The sequence below is a fragment of the Schistocerca nitens genome, chromosome 2 (genome assembly GCF_023898315.1).
Source record: "Schistocerca nitens isolate TAMUIC-IGC-003100 chromosome 2, iqSchNite1.1, whole genome shotgun sequence".
Classification (NCBI taxonomy): domain Eukaryota; kingdom Metazoa; phylum Arthropoda; class Insecta; order Orthoptera; family Acrididae; genus Schistocerca; species Schistocerca nitens.
This window is the reverse complement of record NC_064615.1, coordinates 824,242,580-824,262,661: the sequence shown is the minus strand read 5'-3', so window position 1 is coordinate 824,262,661 and position 20,082 is coordinate 824,242,580. Positions and strand designations below refer to the sequence as shown.

At 42.0% G+C, this 20,082-nt stretch overlaps 1 protein-coding gene across 1 annotated transcript in view; it reads right to left on the bottom strand.

Annotated features, from left to right (window-relative positions):
• The window catches only part of LOC126237082 (transmembrane protein KIAA1109 homolog), a 567,281-nt gene that overhangs the window by 254,127 nt on the left and 293,072 nt on the right, over window positions 1–20,082 (bottom strand). Inside the window, exon 45 of the mRNA XM_049946881.1 lies at window positions 9,968–10,094. Within this exon, the coding sequence (XP_049802838.1) occupies window positions 9,968–10,094 (127 nt within the window). The remainder of the gene's footprint in view (window positions 1–9,967; window positions 10,095–20,082) is intronic.

Below are 20,082 nucleotides of genomic sequence, written 5' to 3'. Positions count from 1 at the left end.
GCCTTTTTCTGCAAAAATGCTCATGGCACACTGCTGATATTACATTACAGTGGTCTGAGAACAGTGAGGATGTGAACTACTTTATGGTATGGGCCTAAAATTTGCCCAACATCAAAGACCACTGAATGTATCTCAGAAGTGACAGTTCAGAACTCACAAACCTAATACTCACAGAGCTGTCTGGGGTACCTGGTGTTAACCCACAGTTTATAATATCACTAGTATGACAAACTGCAATTGGTTTACATGTGAAAGATGCTAATAGGCAGCCACGTAGAAGGCTCTAACATAGCTGTTCATGTGTTCTATAAATGAATTCTTGATGTATTCTAAAATGGTCAAAACTGGATTCAATGGTCCTCCATGTAACTGCATATAGCATTGGAGGGAACACTTAGGTGACAAAACACATTTTTACACCTTTCAATCACATTGTAAATAACTAATTAGGTGGAATTATGTGTGCAGATACAAGAAAACCATACTAAAGTATACTACTGCCTTAAATTTGTGTAGCTCGTTATCAACTGCTTTATTATTTTTCTTCATACCATGTACAAGGAATGTTTATTATTCATACTTTATTATTCATAAGTGATTAGCGTTTCAGCTAAATGCATAAAACAAATGGAAGTAATACCATCTGCATTCTGTATCAAAGGAAAAATCATGCGGCTGGAGTATTATTCATAAATTGCATTTGAATGTTGGTTCTTTGGGAGAACATTGTGATATGCCTCCTGAAAGAAAGACATCTGCCACACTGTCAGAATTTGAAAGCAGCAGGATCACAGCCCATTGAGACTGTGATTTATCGTTTTGCAATACTGTTTCTCACATTGTTTGAGAACCTACGATTGTCATGCCAATATGGAATCAATGGATTCAAAGGGACCATATTCAATGCCATACAGGATCTCAACACTGAGAGGACAGATATACGCTTCACTCAGCCATGCGGGATTGTAGAGCCTAATCAATTACCTTGAATTATGGAATGGGTTTTTTTGCAGGAAGACAAGTATCCGCACGACATACGGAGAATCATGGGCTGTCAGGACAGTAACCATTATTGTGGCTTCCTTTGATGAAGCAACAGAGAGAAGTACGCAGATAATGGTGAGCCAAATGGCAACACTGGACATACACTATCTGATCAATAGTAAGCTGGACATCCATTAGTAGGCATTAATATGAGGTATGGCCACCCTTTGCCTTTATGAAGGCTTTAACTCTGCTGGGGCCACTTTCGGTGAGGTGTCTGAATGTCTGTGGAGGAAAGGGAGCCAATTCTTCCTTATGAGCCAAAACCAGAGAAGGTACTGACATTGGATGCTGGGGTCTGGAGCAAATTTGGCAATCTAACTCATCCCAAATGTGTTCCACTGGATTCAGCTCAAGACTTTGGACAGGCCAGTCCATTTCAGGAACGTTATCATACACAAACCATTATTCACAATTGCTGCTTCATTACTGGATGCATTGTCATACCGATACAATCAATCATGACTTCCAAACTGCTCCTCTGCAGTACAGTGCAGTAAAATATTTTCATGTCCTTCCACATGTAGCATTTGCTTAAATGAATTAGGGGACCACACCCTAAGCACTCCCAACACCATCTTCTCTGTACTTCACTGTTGACATTACATAAGATGGTGGGTAACACACTCCAGGCTTTCACCAAACCCAAACTCTAGGACAGTTTATCACTCCAAATCACTTGTTTCCAGTCATTCACGGTCCAGTTGTGTCACTTTCTACAACATCTCAAGTGTTGTTTAGCAGACTACAGAAATATGTGGCTTACGAGCAGCCATCGTATCCCATTCTTTTGAACTCCTTACACACTGTCATTTATTAATTACACTGCTAGTAGCATTTTGGAACTCATGAGTGATTCTTTCTGCTGATTTCATGTGATTTTTTACAACCACCATCTGCAATGCTTGACTTGTGAGCAAATAGTGCACAAGTGGTATCATGTTGTCTTGTCAGAGCAATCCCATTTCCATGTACAATTTCATGAAATACATATCCGTGTGTGGTGTCTCGGAGGAGTTTGAACATTGTCAGATTGCATTCACCATCATCATGATATAGGACATTGTTGGATTGATGATCATCTCTTGTTTGCAAAGCTGGTAGTTTGGATAGCAGCCGTTATGTTTCTGCTAAGAGCAATAGCTGTGCCCTATATTTGAGGTCTTTGTGACACTAATTTTCAAGAAGATAACGCAAGACCACATACTGATTGTGCTATCATGACCTACTTTGATATAAATGGTGTTCACCTATGCCCCAGCTCAGCACATTCTACAGATCCCTCACCCATTAATAACATCTGGTCAGGGGTATCCATGCAGCTGGCACACCACCTGTCACCAGCCACAACAACTGATGAACTCTAGTACAGAATTGAAGCAGCATAGAATTACATACTCATACACAAGATCCAAGTTCAGTCTGACTCTATGCCCAGATGGGTTACAGCCACTGTTGCTGCCAGAAATGGTAGCTCTTTGCACTAGAATCAAAATCATCTACTGATTTAGTCACATATTCTTCCTACTATACTGTATAAACATAAGAAGTAAAATTTAATTATTTCCTATCGTTTCTGGTGCTGCAAGTTTTGAGGCCAGACTGTCAAGCACACTACACAATATTACTTATATATTGTGTATACTTATTTATTTTTATTCATAATTTCAAACTCAACCTGCCAAACACGAAAATAAGAAAGCCACAAATTGATTGTAAGTAATGTAATATGTAGTACATGTGTAGTATTTGAGAGTACTATTTCAAATCTGTTCCGGAAATCAACAAAGAACATAAATAGGAAACTGCACATCTGACATGCGGCTACATCATTTCATGTAACATCATGAGATTTGTGAGTAAAACCCTTATCACATAAAATATTTGTTTGTGAATTAAGATGATAATTCTCCTAGGATCTCTGAAACAATGGACAACTGCAAAACAGGAGAATTTATGGTTATGATTTAGATCTGAAAATACTAGTACATAAAGAGCAGAAACGCTAAACAAAATATTGCCTTAGACTGAATACTGTAACCTTATAATTTAAAAAAAACCATGCTGCCATGTTCATAAATAACCCAAAATACTAAATGTGCTATAATTTTTGGGACAAACAGAGTGTTACCAAAGTTCTACAACTTACCAAATGTGTTCTCTTGACAGCTTCCTTGAGTGGCTAATGAAAGAAAGAAGATACCTAACTGTCAATATGAATGCACTAATTCCTCAGTTATAAACGAAATTTCCATCTAATTTAGATGAAATAAATATTTTACATGCTTCTTGCTTGTTTTGTTTCAAATAGTGCAAAAAATATATCTAGTTAGTTATTCAGTATTTGTATCTTACAGTCCTCCCCCCGTGAACCATGGACCCTTACCGTTGGTGGGGAGGCTTGAGTGCCTCAGCGATACAGATAGCCGTACTGTAGGTGCAACCACAACGGAGGGGTATCTGTTGAGAGGCCAGACAAACGCGTGGTTCCTGAAGAGGGGCAGCAGCTTTTCAGTATTTGCAGGGGCAACAGTCTGGATGATTGACTGATCTGGCCTTGTAACGCTAACCAAAACGGCCTTGATGTGCTGGTACTGCGAACGGCTGAAAGCAAGGGGAAACTACAGCCGTAATTTTTCCCGAGGACATGCAGCTTTACTGTATGGTTAAATGATGATGGTGTCCTCTTGGGTAAAATATTCCGGAGGTAAAATAGTCCCCCATTCAGATCTCCGGGCGGGGACTACTCAAGAGGACGTCGTTATCAGGAGAAAGAAAACTGGCGTTCTACGGATTGGAGCGTGGAATGTCAGATCCCTTAATCGGGCAGGTAGGTTAGAAAATTTAAAAAGGGAAATGGATAGGTTAAAGTTAGATATAGTGGGAATTAGAGAAGTTCGGTGGCAGGAGGAACAAGACTTTTGGTCAGGCGAATACAGGATCATAAATACAAAATCAAATAGGGGTAATGCAGGAGTAGCTTTAATAATGAATAGGAAAATAGGAGTGCAGTTAAGGTACTACAAACAGCATAGTGAACGCATTATTGTGGCCAAGATAGACACGAAGCCCATGCCTATTACAGTAGTACAAGCTTATATGCCAACTAGCTCTGCAGATGACGAAGAAATTGAAGAAATGTATGATGAAATCAAAGAAATTATTCAGATAGTGAAGGGAGACGAAAATTTAATAGTGATGGGTGACTGGAATTAGGTAGTAGGAAAAGGGAGAGAAGGAAACGTAGTAGGTGAATATGGATTGGGGCTAAGAAATGAAAGAGGAAGCCGCCTGGTAGAATTTTGCACAGAGCACAACTTAATCATAGCTAACACTTGGTTCAAGAATCACGAAAGAAGGTTGTATACATGGAAGAACCCTGGAGATACTGACAGGTTTCAGATAGATTATATAATGATAAGACAGAGATTTAGGAACCAGGTTTTAAATTGTAAGACATTTCCAGGGGCAGATGTGGACTCTGACCACAATCTATTGGTTATGAACTGTAGATTAAAACTAAAGAAACTACAAAAAGGTGGGAATTTAAGGAGGTGGGACCTGCATAAACTGAAAGAACCAGAGGTTGTACAGAGTTTCAGGGAGAGCATAAGGGAACAATTGACAGGTATGGGGGAAAGAAATACAATAGAAGAAGAATGGGTAGCTTTGAGGGATGAAGTAGTGAAGGCAGCAGAGGATCAAGTAGGTAAAAAGACGAGGTCTAGTAGAAATCCTTGGGTAACAGAGGAAATGTTGAATTTAATTGATGAAAGGAGGAAATATAAAAATGCAGTAAATGAAGCAGGCAAAAAGGAATACAAACGTCTCAAAAATGAGATTGACAGGAAGTGCAAAATGGCTAAGCAGGGATGGCTAGAGGACAAATGTAAGGATGTAGAGGCTTATCTCACTAGGGGTAAGATAGATACTGCCTACAGGAAAATTAAAGAGACCTTTGGAGAAAAGAAAACCACTTGTATGAATATCAAAAGCTCAGATGGAAACCCTGTTCTAAGCAAAGAAGGGAAAGCAGAAACGTGGAAGGAGTATATAGACGGTCTATACAAGTGCGATGTACTTGAGAACAATATTATGGAAATGGAAGAGGATGTAGATGAAGATGAAATGGGAAATATGATACTGCGTGAAGAGTTTGACAGAGCACTGAAAGATCTGAGTTGAAAGAAGGCCCCAGGAGTAGACAACATTCCATTAGAACCACTGACGGCCTTGGGAGAGCCAGTCCTGACAAAACTCTACCATCTGGTGAGCAAGATGTATGTGACAGGCGAAATACCTTCAGACTTCAAGAAGAATATAATAATTCCAATCCCAAAGAAAGCAGGTGTTGACAGATGTGAAAATTACCGAACAATCAGTTTAATAAGCCACAGCTGCAAAATACTAACGCGAATTCTTTACAGACGAATGGAAAAACTAGTTGAAGCCGACCTCGGGGAAGATCAGTTTGGATTCTGTAGAAATATTGGAACACGTGAGGCAATACTGACCCTACGACTTATCTTAGAAGCTAGATTAAGGAAAGGCAAACCTACGTTTCTAGCATTTGTAGACTTAGAGAAAGTGTTTGACAATGTTGACTGGAATACTCTCTTTCAAATTCTAAAGGCGGCAGGGGTCAAACACTGGGAGTGAAAGGCTATTTACAATTTGTACAGAAACCAGATGGCAGTTATAAGAGTCGAGGGGCATGAAAGAGAAGCAATGGTTGGGAAGGGAGTGAGACAGGGTTGTAGCCTATCCCCAATGTTATTTAATCTTTATATTGTGCAAGCAGTGAAATAAACAAAAGAAAAATTCGGTGTAGGAATTAAAATCCATGGAGAAGTAATAAAAACTTTGAGGTTTGCCGATGACATTGTAATTCTGTCAGAGACAGCACAGGACTTGGAAGAGCAGTTGAACGGAATGGATAGTGTCTTGATAGGAGGATATAAGATGAACATCAACAAAAGCAAAACGAGGATAATGGAATGTAGTCAAATTAAGTCGGGTGATGCTGAGGGAATTAGATTAGGAAATGAGACACTTAAAGTAGTAAAGGAGTTTTGCTATTTGGGGAGCAAAATAACTGATGATGGTCAAAGTAGAGAGGATATAAAACTTAGACTGGCAATTGCAAGGAAAGCGTTTCTGAAGAAGAGAAATTTGTTAACATCGAATATAGATTTAAGTGTCAGGAAGTCATTTCTGAAAGTATTTGTATGGAGTGTGGCCATGTATGGAAGTGAAACATGGACGATAACTAGTTTGGACAAGAAGAGAATAGATGCTTTTGAAATGTGGTGCTACAGAAGAATGCTGAAGATTAGATGGGTAAATCACATAACTAATGAGGAGGTATTGAATAGGATTGGGGAGAAGAGAAGTTTGTGGCACAACTTGACTAGAAGGCGGGATCGGTTGGTAGGACATGTCCTGAGGCATCAAGGGATCACCAAATTAGTATTGGAGGGCAGCGTGGAGAGTAAAAATCGTAGAGGGAGACCAAGAGATGAATATACTAAGCAGATTCAGAAGGATGTAGGTTGCAGTAGGTACTGGGAGATGAAGAAGCTTGCACAGGACAGAGTAGCATGGAGAGCTGCATCAAACCAGTCTCAGGACTGACGACCACAACAACAACAACATCTTACAGTAACAAATTTCCAGGAAATGTTGCAAGTTAATAAATCTCTTTATGGAAGTGTTCGGCCAACCTTGTATAGTGTCTTGAACAAATCTAGATGTGGCATGAAGACAATTCTGGACTATTAATCAAAAAGAAAATCATATTATTTAAAACATATGAAATTAAAAATTATATATATATAGCATCCCTAAAGTAGAATGTGTCAACTATGAGCAGTGACTGTAGAGCATTTGTTCTATGTTGCTTTCGACCTGAAATGCTGCTAGCATCCATCTGATGTAGCCATGTAATATGAAAACTTTCTGGTAAAATCCTTTTATTAGCAGCAGACAGACCTTTTCTGTAGGCTATCATGAGGAATAAACACAAAGAGTTGTGGGTCACAGATTAAAGATTAAAGACTAAAAACTGAAAAATTCAGATTGTTCCAAAGTTGGAGTAAATATTTCTAAACAAAAGAGACACTCTAGTATGTGAATTCAAAAAATGAAAAAACTGGGTACAGGCGGACAGTCAAATGGTTCAAATGGTTCTGAGCACTATGGGACTAAACATCTGTGGTCATCAGTCCCCTAGAACTTAGAACTACTTAAACCTAACTAACCTAAGGACATCACACACATCCATGCCCAAGGCAGGATTCGAACCTGCGACCGTAGCAGTCGCGCGGTTCCGGACTGCGCGCCTAGAACCGCTAGACCACCGCGGCCGGTGCAGACAGTCACATGAAGTACTTTTGAACATGATTTCTGACAATTGTCTTGAGCAGCTAGCTCGGCAGCCCACAAGCAATGGAAGTATCTTAGACCTTGTAGCTACCAATAGATCAGACCTCATCGACAATGTTGGTACAGAAACAGGAATTAGCGATCATGGTGATGTTATAGCAACTATTATAATGAAAGTTAATAAATTAGTCAAGAAGGCTAGGAGAAAGTTTCTATTAGATAGAGCAGATAAGCAGTTGTTAGCATCTAACTTAGTCCCAGTGTTCACCAAAGACAAGGGTATCATCAAGAGTGCCCCAGGGAAGTGTGATAGGATCGCTGCTGTTCTCTATATACATAAATGATTTGGTGGATAGAGTGGCCAGCAATCTGCGGTTGTTTGCTGATGATGCCACAGTGTATGGTAAGGTGTTGAAGTTGAGTGACTGTAGGAAGATACAAGACGACTTAGACAAAATTTCCAGTTGATGTGATGAATGGCAGTTAGCCCTAAATGTGAAATATGTAAGTTAATGCGGATGAGTAAGAAGAAAAAACCTGTAATATTTGAATACAGTCAAGTCGTTTAAATATCTGGGCGTAACACTGCAAAGCGATTTATGGTGGAACGAGCATGTGAAAACTGTGGTAGGGAAGGCAAATGGTCGACTTAGGTTTATTGGGAGAATTTTATGAAAAAGTGGTTCACCTGTAAAGAAGACTGCATACAGGATGCTGGTGGAACCGATTCTTGAGTACTGTTTGAGTGTTTGGGATCTGTACGAGGTCGGATCGAAGAAAGACATCAAAGCAATTGAGAGGCGGGCTACTAGATTTATTACCAGCAGGTCTGAGCAACACATACCTGTTACGGAGATGCTTCAGGAACTGAAATGGGAATCCCCAGAGGGAAGGTGACATTCTTTTCGAGAAACACTGTTGAGAAAATTTAGAGCACTGGCATTTGAAGCTGACTGCAGAACAATTCTACTGCCGCCAACATACACTGAACGTAAAAAATAAGGGCCATGAAGGTAAGATACAAGAAATTAGGGCTCATACAGCGGCATGTAGGCAATAGTTTTCCCCTTGCTCTATTTTCGAGTGGAACAGGAAAGGAAATGACTAGAAGTGGTACAGGGTACCCTCCGCCAAGCACCGTGCGATGGCTTGCGGACTATCTATGTAGATGTAGATAATATAGCAAACAACAAATGACAAAGGTTTCAAAATGACGAATGATTACAAATGCCTCACTGCTCCCCTAATTCACAATCGTGAAGACATTACTAATGTGTCCTTGCAGATTACAGAAGTGTGGAACATTAAACTGCTCAATAGCGACCTTCAATTTAATATATTAATTTCCATGCTGTTTGGTATCATTTACTCACACAGAAAACTAATTAAATCAATTTATGAGAATTTTCAAAGTCAGGTATTTGTTTACATGGCGAACGTAATTGTTATAGGGGAGAATAATTTTAAGTTTTTTATAAATATATCTGGGATTATTTACTTCACCACTAATATTTTCTTCCCTTTCAGTTTCATGGTTTAGCTATCTATCATAACTATTAGCACTTCTCATCTAGTCTCACCCTCAACCTGCAACATACATTTCTCTGTGCTTTATGGTTTACACTTACAGCAGATGACAAATGTGTTCAAACATTGTAACAATTTGAAGATGCAGACTAAAAGATTACAACTTTAAACTATTTGCATAAGTCTCTCCTAGAACAGTTAATTAGCCAGCATATGTAAAGCCTGATGCCACAGGGGTCAGTTTGGATGTATGTCTGGTTGTGTGTGAACATTTGTAAACTATCATCACTTAGCAATGTGAGGAACATCGAACACTAGTGCCTGGTGAAGGTTTTCTAAAGTATCCATATACTGAAAATACATCCAGCCTTGACTGACATTTCCATCAAACGATTTAAAGCATCTGTCTCAGATGATTCTGAAACACTAGAAATAATCTTTCAAGTCTCCAGGGTATTTTAAAAGTTTGCTAATACATAATTCACTTAATGAATAACAGTTCCATTTGACTACACAAGATAATTCATATTTGCAAAGGGCTCTACCTTTAACCCTTCCACTGTTCGTTTTCTTTACTCACAATGAATACAAATCTCTACTTACTGTGCAACTAAATTTACCACCACCAATATGCAACACAATTAGTTGCAGAAACAAAGAGCTTTCATGCCTATTAGCAAAACACATCACATCGAGGAATGAAATTAAATGCCTATAACTAGTCATATGAAAGAGAAATGGCACAGAAAATATTTAACACACTTCAGTATAATTTTATCCCTCAAAAACTTGAGGATCTTTCATATGGTCTTACCCGCATTCCGTTAATGAAAGACAGGTTACATTTTCCACAGCTACACATATTTTACACCTTAACCCAACAACAAATCATAAAACAAGACTAATAATAAAAACAGAACTGCTATTATTTACGTTAGACTAGGGAGAAACACCATAACCAACACCAACACCGAATGCACTGCACACATGGATATGAATGAGATGAACTTACCAGTGCTTTTATCTTGTGATCTAATATGCTTATGAAGTGAAGCATCCTTCGTGTTAAGAAGCATAGCACATTCATCTGTCACCTCACATTCCTCCCCTGATCCCTCTCCATCTGTGAGAACATTTTCCTGCAAAAAGCATGCATGAAAAAGTTCTCTAGAAGCTGGTGCTCAATGAGATAAGTGTGCATGTGTATTAAGAAACAACACAAAATGCATGCATAAACGTCATGACATAGAGCTCATCTGGAGCTAAAACTGAATTTGCACTCACTTTACAAATTCAGCTTCCAAGTCACTGTGCAAACTTAATAACTGTTAACAACAAACTAACATGAACAACATATTAATTGGCTTTTTTTCCCTGGAAGTTTCCAAAATAAATCACTCTCACACACATAAAACTCACATTTTCTTGTTAAATCCATTGTTTACCTTTTTATATTAGTGTTTTAAATTATTAGAGACAGAGAACTCAACCTGTTTTAGCGAGAAAATATTGAAGGGTCATGCAACGAATAAAGGAGCCATCTTGGCATCAACATGGACGTGGCTGACCTTATTACAACACTAATACTCCAGTCTTGCATAGAATTTTCTTTCCCATCAACACCCTGTAATGCTAATAAGAAGCATCCCAAAGTATTTTTATTATTCATAATCCTTTAATGAAGTCTCAAAGTCATTCAACTATGGCTTACCAAATTATTTTACTTAAAACCACTACTTATCTGAGTAAAATGAGTGGGAACCTAGTTTATGTGTGCACTTTTATAGTTATATTAGGTATGTCAAGCACATTTATGGACACTGTAGTACAGCCATTCTACAAGATCTCTTCACACAGGCTAAAATCTTTAAACTGTGTATTTTCTCAAATTTACTGATATGAATTTTTACTTGTTCATTATTAGGTGCCGTATCCAACAAAGAGAAGTTGCATATTAAAAGAATTAGAAAACAGAACTTACACATCCCAGACTAGAAGCTCTTATTAATTGAGCTGTTGCACTTTTTGTCTTTTATTGCTGCACCTTCAAGCAGAATTATGAAACATAATCATGTAAATGAGTGTCATATCATACAGCAACAGAATGGCAGATTTCAAGAGAGTCAGGACCAGTGGTCTGGGTGTAAAGTACATTCCTGGAAACTGAGATTGCAGTAGCCACCAGAAAGATCGCGGGAGGCACACATCGGCACGGCACGGCACGTCACGGACGGTAGTTGCCGGAAGTAGAGTCCCGTCCACCAGAGGGCACACGACCTCTGCCAGCGGAACAACAACAACAACAACAACAACAACAACAACTCAGGCAGCACGGGCCGGGCCCGGTCAGTTCACAACGGGCATGCCTATGAGACAGTTCCTGGTCTACTGTGAAGTGCGATGGAAAACGTGAACAGTGTTACTACACAATTGGCGACGAGTAGGGTCGTTCTTTTACGTGTTGCGTCGTCGTTCCAGTTTCGCAGCTTATCCGCGGATTGAAGGATTTAGTGCGGGTTTTGGTTGAGCAGCAGACGGAGCTCATGGCAACCATGAAACAAGTGCTTCCGGCGTTGCTCTCCACGCCGTCTGCTCCAGCACCGTTCCCTCCTCCCTTTCCCCCGTATGACGAGACGGCGGAGGATTGGGACGCGTATGAACATCGCCTTCGGCAGCATTTCCAGGCGTTTCATGTTGCCGATGCGGAGGTCTGTCATGCTCTTTTCTTGTCTTGGATATCTCCCTCCCTGTATCAAGTTTTGCGGCAGCTAGCACCATTGCAGGAACCCTCGTCCTTGCCTTTTGACGCATTGTATTCATTACTGTCTTCATATTATCGCCGCCGCACGGATGTTGTGGTGGCTAGGGTCGAGTTCTATCAATGCAAGAAGCAGCCCCATCAGTCTTACCGGGCGTGGGCCGCTACCCTGCACGGTCTTAGTCACAAGTGTCATTTTGTCACGGTGCAGTTGCGAGAGTCGTATGCCCACGTTATGGTGCGCGACGTCATTGTTCGTTCGGCCCCCGATAGGGAGGTCCGGCAATGGGCCCTGCAGTTAGAAGACCCTTCCCTTGAGGAAGTCCTGTCCATTGCTCAACTGTATGAAGTCTCTCACGCCGCAGGTCAACAGTTGGAAGCGTGGTGCGACGTCGCGGCGGTTGAGGGCGGAGCGGCCGCGTCCGGGGTGGACAACGTGCGTGCGGTACAATCCGGCTGTTACGGCCGCTCTCGCACGGCGCGTAGACAGAGTTCCGGCTGCCGGCCCCTGTTACCGTCCTGTGCGTCGTGCTATATACATCATGATAGGTCAGAGTGCCCCCAGTGTTGGGCCGTTTATCGCAAATGTAAAAAAAAAGGACACATTGCTAAAGTTTGCCACTCGGCCTCAAAAGAATCGAAGGAAGCAGTTACAAAGGACATGGACGTTGACATTCAGGAAGTTTAATCGGGCCAGGCTCCTGACGCATCGGCACACAAACTCTTTATCGAGGTGTCGGTTCGGTCGCGCCGATTACAACTGCAAGTAGATACGGGCGCGGCAGTTTCTTTGTTGAATGCACAAACTTACTCCGACCTTGGGTCGCGCCAGTTGGTGCCAGTTCACCGGTGTCTACGCGGTTATGGTAAACAATTCATTCCCCTACTGGGTCAATTCACTACCAACGTGACTTACAAATCAGTCACTCGGCCTATTGCTTTTATTGTTGTCAGTGATGCGAGCTCCGCTAACCTTTCTGGCTTGGATGCCTTTCAAGCTTTCGGTTTTTCTATCACTAACACCATACAGTTGGTCTCTGAAGACGTTCCCTATCAATCATTAGAATCTTTGATCTCTGACTTTCCGGATATCTTTGAGGAGGGCCTGGGGCGTGTTTCAGACTTTGAAGCTCACTTAATGTTGAAGGCGTTGGCTCGGCCGCGTTTTCTACGCGCGAGGCAGATCCCCTTGGCTCTCCGCCCTCAGGTAAAAGAAGAGCTAGACCGGCTGACAGCCCTAGGGGTCGTTCTTCCCATTTCTTCTAGTGAGTGGGCTTCGCCCCTCGTTACTGTCAGGAAACCCTCAGGAAAATTACATCTTTGTGGCGATTTAGAGGTCACCATTAATTCCCAATTGGTGGTGGACACCTATCCTTTGCCTCGTGCTGAGGAATTGTTCTCCGCCGTAGCGGGAGGCCAATATTTTTCAAAAATCGATCTTTTGGAGGCTTATCATCAGATACCTCTTGATGAGGACTCCAAACGGCTGGCGGTTGTCAACACCCCGTTTGGCCTTTACCAATACCAGCAGTTTGCCTTCGGAATATCCAGTGCCCCGGCGATATTCCAGCGTTATCTTGAGCACGTCACGTCGACAATCCCTCATTGTATTAATTACCTGGATGACATAATTGTCACGGGCCGCAGCATGAAGGAACACTTGCACAACCTTCGCACCCTCTTTCTCAGATTCAGGTCTGTGGGCTTGCGTTGCAACCTGCGTAAGTCAAATTTCTTCCAACCGTCCATTGAGTATGTGGGCTACACAATCTCTTGGCACGGCGTCCAGCCGCTAGGAAGTTTGGTCCAAGGCATCGTCGACCTTCCGCAGCCTGCTTTGCTGAAGGAGTTACAAGCTTTTTTAGGCAAGATTGCCCATTACCACCGGTTCATTCCCAGGGCTTTCACCATCGCCCACCCCCTGTATTGCCTTCTGCGCAAGGGTGTTCCTATTGATGGGTCGCCTGCATGCCTCCTCACGTCAGTGCCTTGTTTGGCTACTTTTGACCCCATAAGCCGTTGGTCCTGGCTACAGATGCTTCGCAGTATGGGGTGGGGGCGGTCCTGGCCCATCGCAACACGGATGGTTCCGAGCAGCCACTGGCGTTCGCGTCTAAAACTCTTAGTCCCGCGCAGGCCCATTACTCCCAGGTGGAAAAAGAGGCTTTGGCCATTGTCTACGCTGTTACCAAGTTTCACCCTTTCTTGTATGGCACAAAGTTTCAGTTAATCACTGACCATAAACCGTTAATATCATTATTTGGCCCTGCCTCTCAGATTCCGGATACGGCGGCCCATAGACTACAGCGCTGGGCCTTGTTCCTCTCTAAGTACCATTATGACATTCATTTTCGCCCTACCGGACAGCATGACAACGCAGACACTCTTTACCATCTTCCGGTGGGCCCGGATCCTAAATTCGATCGAGAGGAGACTATGTGTTTTCATTTGAATGTGGCGTCCTGCCAAGTGGTTGATGGCTTCCCGATCACTAGTTCTAGAGTCGGCAGGGAAACGGCAGCTGACCCGGTTCTCCGGCAAGTAGTTCGCCTCATTCAGCAGGGGTGGTCATCCCGACCTCCTGGCCGGGCCTCGGACCCTCTTCGTAATTATTTTGTACTACGAGACCGCCTCTCTGTCTTGGAAGGAGTTCTCCTTCTGGCTACCAATGATACAGCTCCTCGCGTGGTTGTTCCTGTAAGTTTGCGAAGGGAAGTCCTCACGTTATTACGTGAGGGGCACTGGGGTGTTTCCCGTATTAAAACCTTGGCTCGCAGACATGTGTACTGGCCCAGTATTAACAGAGAAATTGAGCACTTGGTGGCCGCCTGTTCCCAGTGTGCGAGCCAACAAGCATCTCCCAGGTCAGCGTTCTCTTCATGGCCGCCTGCAATCCAGGCATGGGAACATGTTCACATCGATTTTGCGGGCCCGTTTCTCAATGGCTTTTGGCTCATTGTCTTTGATGCTTATTCCCAATTTCCATATGTGGTTCGCTGCTCGTCAACCACTTCAGAAGTTGCAATCCAGGCACTAGCAAAAATCTTTTCTGTGGAAGGTCTGCCAGTCACCCTGGTCTCGGACAACGGACCTCAGTTTATTTCGCAGACCTTCCAGGATTTTTGTAGGCGCTTCGGTATTCGGCACGTTTGTTCTCCCCCCTTTCATCCACAATCGAATGGGGAAGCCGAGTGCATGGTGCGCACATTTAAGATGCAGATGAAAAAATATGTGCACGAATTTCCTGCGGAGGAGGCGTTGATGTTTTTCCTGACGGCATACCGGACCACACCAATGGGAGAACGCAGCCCCGAAGAGCTCCTCCACGGGCGCCAAACTAGGACTCTGCTGCACCTCCTCCGGCCCGGTCCTCGCCAGTCTTCGCAAAACAGAGTACCCGGCTTTCCACCGGGTAAGTTGGTCTGGGCACCTGGGTTTGGTCGCAATCCACGTTGGATACCGCCGGTGGTCCTGCGCCGAATTGGCCGCCGGCTCTATACCTTGCAGACGGGGGACCGGGAGGTACGTCGTCACCAAAATCAGCTACGTCCACATTTGGGCACCCACCCTCCGACCCCTCGGTCACCGGCTTCCCCATTGCCGGCACATGTGTTGGTTTCTCTGGGGACGCTACCACCCCTCCCCCTTGTGATTCCGCCGCACTGCGATGGCTCTCAGCCTTGGCAGCCTCCAGTAGCTCCAGCACCAGCATCGCCATCGTTAGTGATGCCCCAGCGAACTGAATTCAAATCATCTTTGAAACTTTAACTGAAGACTGCAACAATCTCTCTATTTACTTATACATAAAATGAACCAAAGATAATAAAACAAACCATTGGAAACTATGAAAGCTATCAAGTTGTTGACAACTCAACAATTATACAAGCAGTTACCTTCATTCCTAAATTATGTAATCTAGGCTTTCAAATCCTGCGTTTAACACATTCTGAAACAAGAAATACTTATTTCATTGTACTCCCTTTCATCCTGCAATGTCTGAGTTTAGAAAATGCTTGTCTTTATTGTAATATATTGTAGTTGTCAATGATTTTAAGTAAGTGTATATGTTTTTATAGGTTAATGATATGAACATATGATGAGAACAGAAGAGGAAAAAGTGACAAAAAAATATTTTCTGACAGGTTAACTGGAAACAGACCATGAGGAAGACTGAGAAAGAGATAGCAGATAAGGTGGGGAGTCCATAGTGAGGAGGGGAAGAAAAACAGAAGATATACTTAAAGAAGGAGAGCAGTGCTGGGGAGACAGACAAAAATAGAAGTCCTTGATTTAGATCCCAAACTAGGACAATGACAATGAGAAATGGAGAAGGAGGAGGAAAAATCTGCACCAATGGCAACAAAACTTTAAAGAATAAAAAGAAGAATGAAGAGAGGTGATATAAACACAAGTAGTATAAAATGCAATAAAAGATAATGGAAATGTTAGATGCATTTTTACCATTAAAAACTATTTTTTTCAGTCTGAGTAAAATTTAAGGAGAAGCCCATCAATAAAAAGATGAGATTGAATGTAGACTAACGTTAAATGAACTGAAAACAATATGAAACTTATGAGTGGATTCAGAAAATTTGGATGAAAGCCATGAATGAGTAAAAAGAGACACAATAAACTAACCAAACAGTACCTGACATCAAGAATACAATGAGAAGCAAACAGGAAACCAATCAGACAAGAGAAAGTGAAAATACTGACCATTAATTAGGCTATTCTTTTCTCTTGTCAGGGTTTAACATACCACAATACACGAGACAGTTACGAAGGAAAAACACAGCTCAACTGGGTATAGAAATAGCCTGCAGTGTTTTGAAAGATATCTCATACCATTCACGCGAAACAAATGAGAGTCTATTAGAAAATAGAAAAAAAACTGTGCTCTGTTTTTTAAATAGAGTTCTCTGGGATAAAACGTTGTCAGAAAAGTTCTCAGTTTTAGCCAACAGAAATCAACTTGGTATATGGATGGGCACACATTATTGAAAACAGAACCCAATATGAAATGTTGTTGGTTGCGTCACTGGAAACCATATTTTGCTGAAAATAAACTGTTATACCTTTCATTATCATCTTAACTGCTAAAGTGCCCTGAATGTATAAAGAAATAATGCTAATAAGAAAATTAGGTAAACTCAGCCAGCAGTGAGATAGTTAGGGAAATATTAGTAACTCATATGACTGGGAATACTGAAAGAACTACACTTGCAACCACCTTTGGGATTGCAGGTACATGTGGAAAAACTAAATCAGAATGGCTGAGCCAGCATCTGAAATTATAAGTTACGAATCGGAAGAGTACCACTGCATCATTTATTCAGATTTTGAGGCTTAGCTCTGCGAGTTTAGAAAATGAAAAATGCCATTTCCAGATCATGCAACTTCAAACAGTTCATTCCTTTTTGAAACAATAAGAATAAGTGTTAAAATAAATTACACACTCTGAAACTCCCAGTTAGATTAAAATGTTGTCCCAGACCAGGACTGGGTAAGAGCACTACTGAATAATCAAAGCACGACTCATGACTCATTCTTACAGTTTCACTTCCAGCAGTATCTATTACCTCCCTTCCAAACTCCATAGAAGCTGTTCTGCATATGTTATTGGGCTAGCACTCCTGAAAGAAAGGAATGCTGTGGAGGAGAACTTCTGTGAAGTTTGGATGGTAGGAGATGAGGTACTGGCGGAAATGAAGCTGCAAGGGCAGGTTGTGAGTCATGCTTGGATAGCCCAGCTGGCAGAACACTTGCACCGCAAAAGGTGAAGGTCTCAGTTTCGAATCCCAATCTGGCATACTGTTTTAATCTGCCACAAAGTTTCAGATCAGACAACACTCTGCTGCAGAGTGAAAATTCATTCTGTAAATTGCACACTTCATTAAAAGAATGGGGGAGAGGGCCATGTTACATATTACCTATACTGCAATTACTGTACAGCATTCTATGTGGGCACGACAAGTAACCAACTGTCCACTCGTGTGAATGGCCACCACCAAACTGTGGCAAACAACAATCAATCAGCCAGTCACCAATCGTGCTGCACATCTCAACACTAACGAATTCAACAGCTGCTTCACTACACAGGCCAGCACAAAGGTCTCTGAATACGCAGGTGAGAATTGTCTCTCCAGCATATCCTGTAGTCTCACAACCCTCCTGCTCAAAATCTCTATTAACTTGTGTCTCACTACATCATCTTACCTTTCCCCTTCTCTCTTTTGCACACACCATTCCTTCCCCATCCAGATCATGTACTGCATTTTCTCTACCCCCCCCCCCCCTCTGCGCCCACTCACCCTCTTCGCCCAACCCTACTCCCTTACTCTTCTACCTCCCTGTCTCTCTCTTCGCCACCACCTTCCTCACCTTTCCTCCCCTCTCCGCCCTTCCAACTCTCTTTGTCTCATACAGTCTACCATCGGAACAACTTCTGTCTTGCTGTGCAGCTGCTGAGTCATTTGGCAAAAGACCTGCCCCACACTGCCCAGCTCCCTTGTGCATCCTCTTTTAATAACTGATATTGAATTCCTAGTCTTGCTGCTACTGCAAGCATGTATGTTTGGATGCCTGAGTGGATGTGTGTAAGAGTGCGTGCTTCCTTACTAGAAAAAGAGTAAGAGCTCAAAATCAATTGTTAATTGTTTTCTGTTATGTGTTTCTGTTTGCCAAGCAACAGTCCTCCACAGGTAATCAGTTGCCTTTCCCTTATTTTACATATTTTTCTATCCAGTAATTTCCATTATTGTTGTTGTTGTCGTCTTCAGTCCTGAGACGGGTCTGATGCAGCTCTCCATGCTACTCTATCCTGTGCAAGCTTCTTCATCTCCCAGTACCTCCTGCAACCTACATCCTTCTGAATCTGCTTGGTGTATTCATCTCTTGGTCTCCCTCTATGACTTGTACCCTCCACGCTGCCCTCCAATACTAAATTGGTGATCCCTTGTTGCCTCAGAACATGTCTTACCAACCGATCCCTTCTTCTAGTCAAGTTGTGCCACAAACTTCTCCTCTCCCCAATCCTATTCAATACCTCCTCATTAGTTATGTGACCTACCCATCTAATCTTCAGCATTCTTCTGTAGCACCACATTTCAAAAGCTTCTATTCTCTTCTTGTCTAAACTATTTATCGTCCATGTTTCACTTCCATACATGGCTACACTCCATAAAAATACTTTCAGAAACGACTTCCTGACACTTAAATCAATACTGGATGTTAACAAATTTCTCTTCTTCAGAAACGCTTTCCTTGTCATTGCCAGTCTACATTTTATACCTCTCTACTTCGACCATCATCAGTTATTTTGCTCCCCAAATAGCAAAACTCATTTACTACTTTAAGTGTCTCGTTTCCTAATCTAATACCCTCAACATCACCCGACTTAATTCGACTACATTCCATTATCCTCGTTTTGCTTTTGTTGATGAACATCTTATATCCTCCCTTCAAGACACTATCCATTCCATTCAACTGCTCTTCCAAGTCCTTTGCTGTCTCTGACAGAATTACAATGTCATCGGCGAACCTCAAAGTTTTTATTTCTTCTCCATGGATTTTAATACCTACTCCGAATTTTTCTTTTGTTTCCTTCACTGCTTGCTCAATATACAGATTGAATAGCATCGGGGAGAGGCTACAACCCTGTCTCACTCCCTTCCCAACCACTGCTTCCCTTCATGCCCCTCAACTCTTATAACTGCCATTTGGTTTCTATACAAATTATAAATAGCCTTTCGCTCCCTGTATTTTACCCCTGCCACCTTCAGAATTTGAAAGAGAGTATTCCAGTCAACATTGTCAAAAGCTTTCTCTAAGTCTACAAATGCTAGAAATGTAGGTTTGCCTTTCCTTAATATAGCATCTAAGATAAGCCGTAGGGTCAGTAATGCCTCACGTGTTCCAGTGTTTCTACGGAATCCAAACTGATCTTTTCCAAGGTCGGCTTCTACTAGTTTTTCTATTCGTCTGTAAAGAATTCGCGTTAGTATTTTGCAGCCGTGACTTATTAAACTGATAGTTCGGTAAGACTCAGGTCTTTCAGTGCTCTGTCAAACTCTTCACGCAGTATCATATCTCCCATTTATTCTTCATCTATATCCTCTTCCATTTCCATAATATTGTCCTCAAGTACATCATCCTTGTATAGACCCTCTATATAATCCTTCCACCTTTCTGCTTTCCCTTCTTTGCTTAGAACTGGGTTTCCATCTGAGCTCTTGATATTCATAAAAGTGGTTCTCTTTTCTCCAAAGGTCTCTTTAATTTTCCTGTAGGAAGTATCTATCTTACCCCTAGTGAGATAAGCCTCTACATTCTTACATTTATCCTCTAGCCATCCCTGCTTAGCCATTTTG